The sequence below is a fragment of the Suricata suricatta genome, chromosome 9, assembly GCF_006229205.1.
Source record: "Suricata suricatta isolate VVHF042 chromosome 9, meerkat_22Aug2017_6uvM2_HiC, whole genome shotgun sequence".
Classification (NCBI taxonomy): Eukaryota; Metazoa; Chordata; class Mammalia; order Carnivora; family Herpestidae; genus Suricata; species Suricata suricatta.
Window position 1 is genome coordinate 32,430,758 of NC_043708.1, and position 8,564 is coordinate 32,439,321.

Sequence of the window (8,564 nt, forward strand, 5' to 3'; positions counted from 1 at the left end):
AAAGATCGAATTTGCCTTTGAGAAAGATTACTGTTTCTACATACTCTTTTTTTTACAAAAATTTTTTCTTTAATGTTTATTTGAGAGACAGAGACAAAGCACTAGCAGGGGAGGGGCAGAGAGAGAGGGAGACACAGAATCGGAAGCAGGCTCCAGGCTCTGAGCTGTCAGCACAGAGCCCGACACAGGGCTCAAATTCATGAACTGTGAGATCATGACCTGAGCTGAAGTTGCATACTTACCCGACTGAGCCACCCAGGCGCCCCCTACATGCTCTTTCTAAGTGTGATGAGTGGATTGGAAAGGAATAGGCAAGGGGGGAAACCAGCTGGGAGACGACTGGAGGCATCGAGGTGAGAGATGGTGACAGCTTGAAGCAGAGCAGCAGCAATGAGAAAGAGGAGTGAAGAGGAAGAGATGATTTAAGTGGTGGAAAGGACGGGAGGTAATGGCTGACTTGGTGACTTTGCCATGTGACTTGCTTTGATCAAGAAGATGTTAGTGGGCATGACTTAACCAGAGTCTTGAAAAGCACTGGTGCAGTAGGGCTTGCTCGTTCACGTGCTTCTGCCCTTGCCATGAGAAAGCATGCCTGGGATGAGAGACAAGTAGATCAGAGCCAAGGAGAGGACAGAACTGTCAGAGGACCAGCAGTCTGATAATCGGGGCCAGGCAACATCTCCCAACCCATAGACACACAAGCTGTAGTAATAAATGAGAGTTGATTGAAGCCACTGAGTTTTGGAATGACTTAAGTCACAATTACAAACTATCAAGAAATGTCTTTTTTGTTTTTTCAATTGAATGCTGTGTGTGAGACACTATTCTAGGCACTGGGGATGCAGTACTGAACTAGAGGGACAAAGTACTTATTCTCTGGGAGTTCATGTTCAAGTGGGGAAGCAGCCGAGGAAGTTAGCATGACACTAGAGCCTCTGGCTGCTAACTGGGTGCTTGGTGGTTCCTTTAATCAAAGTGGGGGTCACAGGAGGAAGACAAGTTTTGGGGAAAAGATAATGAGCCTGATTTAGGAAAGGAGTTTGAGGTACCTATAGGACATTTTGGGGGGAGGTATGCAGGAAGGAGTGGAATACAGAGGTGTAGAACATAGGAAAGACATCTGGATAGAGACTGAACGTTATCAACATAATGAAACAGGAAATCATCTGGACCAAGAAAAGAGAGAGTGCTATGGCTATTCAGTAGGGGAAGGGAGGATGAAAAAGATTTTGTTCTGAAGGTAACCTGGAAGCTGGGTTTGTACTCATGGAGGTGAGAGAAGGCACAGGAAACACATGGATAGGATCTGCAAGGAGGGGAGGGAAGACTGGGAGAGCTGGCCTGTGAGAATGAGGCTGAAAAAGTAGGCTGGCATGAGATCCTGGTGAGTCTTGAATGCCAGGCCAAGAATGCTGTGGCATTTCATTAGTAATGGGGGGCCACTGAATGTTTTTGAGGAGGGGAGTGCCAACAGGCACACATGTCAAGGAGATGGGCAGTAGTGTGCAGGGGGAATGGTGCTGAAGCAGAAACCAGGAGATGTGGATCCTAGCCTTGGCGTTTCCATCTACTGGCCCTGGAGTATGGGGCAAATGACCTCTCTTTGAGCCCCAACTGTCTCTCTTAAAAAATGGGAGTTAAACTACCTGCCATTCACATGAATCTTAATTTTGTAAGAACCAATGACAAAATGTGAATGGAAATTCTTGGAAGACCACAAAACAATCCACAAGAGAGGGTACTGAGGTGGGTATTGATTGTGACTCGGTCTGTGTTAGCTGAAAGATGAGGCTGGGATTCCCAGACAAGCAGGCAGATTGCAGATGCATCTTGTTAACCTCTGTCCCCTCTCCCACCTTGACAGAGGTGTCAAGCCTGGTGTCCACTGGCAGCTGGCAGAGCTGGGATGCATGCTTTATGTTCTGCCTTCCCATTCCTGATGCAGCACTGAACTACACCCCCCCCCCATACACACACACCCAAACATACATTGTTTAGAGAGTGCCTATTCCAGAGAGTCCTGTGTCAAGGCTAGCTCGTGTGTACTAACTAGCTGGGTTAGAGGGCATATGCCTTATAACAGCAAACAAGGTGGCATTGGAGAAAGGGCCAATTGAGTCATCCAGATAGTCACTGATGGAGGGCAAGGAGGAAGTAGAAAGGCCTGGGGGTTAGGCCAGCCTTTAGGGAAGCAGGATGGGGCATTAAAGACTGGTGGGGTTGAGAAGAGAGGAGAGGAAGGGAATAAGAAGTAGAGAGGACTGTCAGCCCACTGGTTTCCTTTCAACATTGAAACTAACACCAAAACCCACTTAATGGAGCAGTTAAAGACAAATGTGACCACAACGAGCTTCCACTTTAAACACATTAGGATGGCTATCACCAAAAAGCCAAAATATAAAGTGCTGGCAAGGATGTGGAGAAATTGGAATCCTTGAGTATGTGGGGAATGTAAATGGTACAGCTGCTGTGGAAAACAGCAAGGCCATTCCTCAGAAAATAAACGTAGAAGGGCTGCCTGGGTGGTTCAGTCGGTTAAGCATCCGACTTCGGCTCAGGTCATGATCTCACGGTTTGTAGGTTCGAGCTCTGCACTGGGCTTTGTGCTGACAGCTAGCCCAGAGCCTGGAGCCTGTCTTTGGATTCTGTGTCTCCTTCTCTGTCTGTCCCCTGCTCATGCTGTCTCTCTCTCTCTCTCTCTCTCTCAAAAATAAATAAAACATTTTAGAAAACTAAGAAAAAAAAAGAAAACAAACATAGAATCACCATATGATCCAGCAATTCTATTCCTGGGTTAAATTCCTGGGTATAATCCAAAAGAATTGAAAGCAGGGACGAGAACAGATATCTGTATATCCATGTTCATAGCAGTAGTGTTCACAAGAGCCAAAAAGTGGAGGCAACCCATTCGTGGACAAATGGATAAATAAAATGTGAAAAAGCGGGCAGCTAGGTGGCTCAGTGGATTAAGGGTCTGACTTTGGCTCACGTCATGATCTTTTGTCTAGTGAGTTCAAACCTTGAATCAAGCCCACCTCCCCAGTCAAGCCCCATGTCAGGCTCTGTGCTGACAGCTCGGAGCCTGGAGCCTGCTTCAGATTCTGTCTCCCTTTCTCTCTCTGCCCCTCCCCTGCTCATGTTCTCTCAAAAATAAATGGTTTTTAATGTGGTACATCTAAATAGCTAGATCACAATGGAATGAATATTATTCAGCCTTAAAAAGTGAAGAACATTCTGACATATGTTTACAACATGGATGAACCTTGTGGGCACGATGCTCAGTGGAATAAACCAGTCATAAAAGGACAAATGCCATATATTTCCACTTAAAAGAGGTAACTAGAGTAGTCAAATTCATAGAGACAGAAAGTAGAATGGTGGTTACCAGGTGTGGGGGAGCGGGTGGAGGTTAGTGTTCAATGGGTTTGGAATTTCAGGTTGGGATCATGAAAAAGCTTTGGAGATGCATGGTGGTGACAGTGTGAATGTACTTAATGCCACTGAACCGTACACTTAAAAATGGCTAACACGGTCCATGTTATGTATATGTTAACTAATACACACACAAGAAAAATGTGACAGGTTGCTTGGAAAGATTTCAGAAATATGAATGATGTGGAGCTGTTTGAAAAGAAGTGGAGGAAGAGATGGTGACCCCAGTGGATGAGCCTGATGAGAAATCAGCTGGTAGTCTAGAAGTGGGGTTGACTGGCAGGCCAGGACAGTCAGCTCTTCCACTGACCACAGATATCAAACAACATTTAGGGAGTGTAGGAGATACCTCCTTCCAATAGTATTTGAATAGGGCTGTCGGAGGAAGCCAGTGGAGCTTTTAATTTTCTTTCTTTCATTTCTCATGCCTACCTGGCTAAGGTGAGGAATAGGGAATAAAGGAATGAACATGACATAGGGTCAAAAATATGGTATCCAAAGAGAAAGGTGGAGGCAGGGTTGGAATCCCCTCCGGCCTGGTCAAAGCAGAGATCTGCGCTGGGCGTGGGGAGGCAGGAGAAGGGCTCACTCCCTCCCTCACCTGTCTCCCTTGTGTCCCAGCAGCCAGCCCCACTCGGCACCATGGCATCTGCCGAGCCCCTGACGGCGCTGTCCCGCTGGTACCTGTATGCCATCCATGGTTACTTCTGCGAGGTGATGTTCACAGCGGCCTGGGAGTTCGTGGTGAACTTTAACTGGAAGTTCCCTGGGGTCACGAGCGTGTGGGCGCTCTTCATCTACGGCACCTCCATCCTCATCGTGGAGCGCATGTACCTGCGCCTGCGCGGCCGCTGCCCGCTGCTGGTGCGCTGCCTCATCTACACTCTCTGGACCTACCTATGGGAGTTCACCACCGGCTTCATCCTGCGCCAGTTCAACGCCTGTCCCTGGGACTATTCCCAGTTCGACTTTGACTTCATGGGCCTCATCACCCTGGAGTACGCCGTGCCCTGGTTCTGCGGGTCCCTTATCATGGAGCAGTTCATCATCCGCAACACCCTCCGCCTCCGCTTTGACAAGGACGCCGAGCCCGGGGAGCCCAGTGGCCCTCTGGCGATGGCCAACGGCCACGTCAAGACCGACTGAATGGGGCTGGTGGGTGGGGTCCGGGGCACTCTCATGGACCTGGTGGACAGAGGTACCAAGCTGGTGGGGTTACGTCTTCTGAACAGCACAAGCCCTGGCCCTGGTCCGGCCTCAGCCTTCTAGACCCCCAGGGCACACTCGGCACCCCCTCGCCCTCCACTGTGAGCAGGGCCGGGAGCGGGGCCAGGTGTGGGGGGCGAGTGTCGAGGTAGCCCGGGGTCTCTCGGATGGGTCTATGGATCTCTACCCAGCTCAGAGGCTGGCAGCCAGAGGCCTGTGGCTGAGCAGCGACTGGACCACCTGGGTGACTTTGGAAGCAGCAGGCCCTGTCCTGGCTAAGGGACTCTGAGAATGGGGCAGAAGATGGAAAGCAAGACCTGAGGAGGCTTTGGGCTGCTGCATGGCCTCCTCTCTCCTCTCACGTGGTTTAAGTTGGGCTTTGGCTGGTTCCATTAGGCAATATTCAGGTGCTTGCTTGCAACCAATACCTCCCCGGGGGCCTGCTGAGCTGCAGCCTAAGGACAGACTGAGCAGCCAAGAGGCTGCTTGGCAGTAGTGCTGGTCTGCCAGGGCTGGAGGCCTTCCCTTGGCTCCTTTCCCCTCCCCCAGGGCTCTAACGCTCCCTTGGCCTTCTGGGGGACCCCCTGGTGCTGGATTCCCACCAACCTTGGGCTTTTGGAGGTTTCAATCCCTGTGTGTTCGGTGGCGTTTCCCCCCTTTTCTCTTTTATTTTCAAGGCTTTTACCACTAGCAGCCCCTTTATCCATGTCAGTCATCCCCACCCATTCCCCTCCCCAAATCCTTGGCCAACACAGCAGCTGCCAGAGATAGAACCCTGAGACAGACCCCACCCACCCTCTTGCAGCCTTCCCTCCACTATTTATGCTGGCCTGATGACTGGGAAGTTCCCTTTTTACACCTCCCCACCTGTCTTGGTGGACTGTGGCAGTGCCCCGGTGCTCTTCTCTGTGCCCCCTCCCCTCAGTGGCCCAGCTAAAATTGAATGAGACCCTTCCCCAACACGCAGGCCAAGATGGGCCTGCCCCAGATCCACAATGGGGACCTAGAGACAAATCAATTTAGGGGAGGGTGGAGTTGTGATAAAAGCATCTGGTTTCTTTTCAAGCCAGTCGGGCAAGCAAGCTTTCTAGGGGATGGAGGAGCAGGAATCCAGTGTTGGGAGACCCATGGAGAATAAGTGAGGGAGAAAAGACAGCCTTTCAGCTTTGAGAGGGCCTTTGGAGCATCCTTAGTGGGAAGGGGTCAGCTGGTTCTGCCATAGCTCCAGCCCTGCAGCAAAACCTCAGGGCTACCCCCTTCCCACCCCTCCAGCAAGGCTGACTGACACTTTGAGCTTACTCCTTAAACAGTATTAACCCTGCCAGGATCATGGGCTTTGTCATCTTGGTTGCCCATCCCCCTCCCCTGTGACAGGTCCATTGCTGACAGTGGATAGGTGAAGTCCTCACTCCAGCCCACTTCTGGCTCCGCCCTCCTCCCTGAGGGGAGAGGTCCATCAGAATGCAGCCAATGCCATGGTACATGGTCTCTTCCTGACCACACTAGAAGTCTTAGATAGAAACTAGCCTTCCTTTTTTATGGATCATTAAAAAGTGATAATACCACCTGTGGAGAGAATCTGCTCTTCCTTGCTGTGCTGCTCCTCCGAGACTGTGCAGACAGCACCAGCCAGCTTGTGAGCCAGGGCTGGTGGGCTGGGGATGGGCAGGAGTGGTGTCCTGGATTGGGGGAAAGGCTGGGAGACTGCCTTTGGCAGAGCTGTTTTCTGCAGTTAACCCTATCCAGGACAGGATGAAGGCATTTTCTAGCCACTGTGTCCTGGCCAGGCTCCTCAAACCCAGGCATGAAATACATTCTGCAAGGGCCAGAACTTTGATTTTGCTGTGGCCCCAGTCCCAGGGCTTTGGGGCATCCGGAGATTCAGGTTCCCATCTACAGGTGGAAGGCATTCTAGAGGGAAAATATCATCTGGCTTCCCTATTCCTTCTGGGAAATTATTTCCTTGGCCTTCTCCCTTAAATCTGTGATATCCTAGTTTTCTGGACCCCAACACTCTTCCAGGTCCCCCATGTGGCCCTTAGGCCACACCACCCACCTTCGCCCTCCCCTGCCATGACCAAATCTGTGGTCAGCTTGTTGATGTCTGCCAGCATAGGGCCTCCATAATTCTCTCAGTCAGAGAAAGCCCTTGGATGGCCTGTCGGGTCTGGCCACTCCAGATGTTGCCTCATGGGCATTCCCTGGCACCATCTTTTCTCTGGGCCCTACAAACTCCCAAGTACAGGAAGTCTCGCAGTAAACCTGCCTGCCTGACATGTACAGAACACTGTTTTTCTGCTTCATCCAGGTGCCCTGTGGCTCTTGTCCCTCGTAGGGCACAGGGTACCCAGTAAAGGGAGGCAGTGATCCAGGGCGAGAGCTCAGGGTATGAAGGCTCAGAATTCACCAGGAGTAGTTCTGACTTCAACTCTTGCTTTTTTTTTTTTTTTTTTTTTTTTTGTATCTTCAGGGCCCTAATCCCTTAGTGCCCAGGCACCCCTGCTCTGTCAGTTGGGGTGCTGGCAGGAAGAGTCTGCTTGCTGTTTGTTAACCTCTGGTGTCCTGGGCCTCTCTCCACTGGACATGGCAGCATTTACGAGTTACAGATCACCATGTGCTGCCCTGCATGGTTGAACCACTTCTGATGTCTTCCAGGCATCTTGTCCCTTGTGCCCTGTCCCCTCTGACGCCAGTGAGTCACAATGGCCTATGCTTATTTACAGCAATAATACATAGGGGTTGTCCATGAAATCTCCTGTCCTAGCCCCCCACTCTCTGCATGGGTCTCCTTAGGGAGGCAGCACTGAATGGGTCAGTTCCTGAGAATCTGTCTTTATGAAGCTCTGGGTTGTGCAGACATCATCACGGGGAGTTCAGAAAGGAGAGAGGTCCAGCCCTTGAGCTGTGGTGAAGGCAGGGAGAGTACCTTCCACCCTGAAGCCACCCCAGACCTGGAGGAGCTACAGGTCCCTGCTCTCCCACCTTCAAAGTGGGGGGGGACTGTCTCCCAACTGCTGCAGCTCTTCAGAAGGACACACGACTGGTTTGTGCACCCATTGCCTGGTCTGTCTCCATTGGTCTCTTTGTCTCTTCCTTTTCATATTCGTGCACATCAAATATACTGGTGTTTGTGTTCCATGACTGGCTCTGATCCATCTCTGTTTCTTCTATTTTGGAGCCCCTTTTCTAGGGGCTGCTGGAGACCAAGCCCCTCCTACTATGTGGTGACACTGTCTTGAACCAAGAGAGCTGCTACGCGGAGCCACTGTGTGGGGAGGGCAGGTGGCATCCCCTGACAGTCCTTTTCACTATCTCTGCTCTGACCCTCCTGGTAACCTGAATTCTCTGCCCACCCCTCCACTCCTCACCGGGAGAATATGGTCCATAATCTGGCCGTTCTTTAGTCCTAGGTTACAAAGCAGACAGGGAGGCTTGGGCAGTAAGCAAGTTGGCTACTGGCTGGCTGCGTCTGTCCAGGAGATGAGCTCCTTTTGAAACACACCAGCCATGACCTGGAGTCATGAGCCAGGAGGGGCTGAGGAGGGAGGCTGACGGTACTCCAAAGGGCTGAGCCATGAGGGCTCCTTACTTTCCATTACACCAAAAGTCATGCTTCGAAGAAACAGAGCTCTGCACTCCTCCCTGGCAACCCTTCACTCGCTGAGAGGTGCATTTGGAGGGGATAATCCCTCCCTACTTCATGTACTTCTGCTCTATCTTGTGTCCCTTGTCCTCCTCTACCCCTGCTATGCTCCTGCCCACTCCCCTACTCCCAGGAAGAGAATGGAGCATTTAGAAATTATTCAGTCAATTCAACTAAACTCAGATGGCTTGGTCCTCCCTGCCACAGCCACTGGTTTTCTGGATGCAGTAGGTAGTGTTGTCTGAATCATTGGGGAGGCCTCTGTCTCCGCAACTCACTTCAA

The 8,564-nt window shown here is 51.0% G+C and overlaps 1 protein-coding gene across 5 annotated transcripts in view; it reads left to right on the forward strand.

Annotated features, from left to right (window-relative positions):
• Positions 1-7,779, forward strand: part of TMEM229B (transmembrane protein 229B) — a 39,868-nt gene extending 32,089 nt beyond the window's left edge. For 3 of the 5 annotated variants that reach the window (XM_029951430.1, XM_029951431.1, XM_029951432.1), the window contains exon 3: positions 4,057-7,779. In XM_029951430.1, the coding sequence (XP_029807290.1) occupies positions 4,075-4,578 (504 nt within the window). In that variant the 5' untranslated portion in view covers positions 4,057-4,074 and the 3' untranslated portion in view covers positions 4,579-7,779. Of the gene's footprint in view, positions 1-4,053 lie in introns of all 5 variants that reach the window. The other 2 variants (XM_029951433.1, XM_029951434.1) reach the window with 2 other exon arrangements.
• The last annotated feature ends 785 nt before the right edge of the window (positions 7,780-8,564 follow it).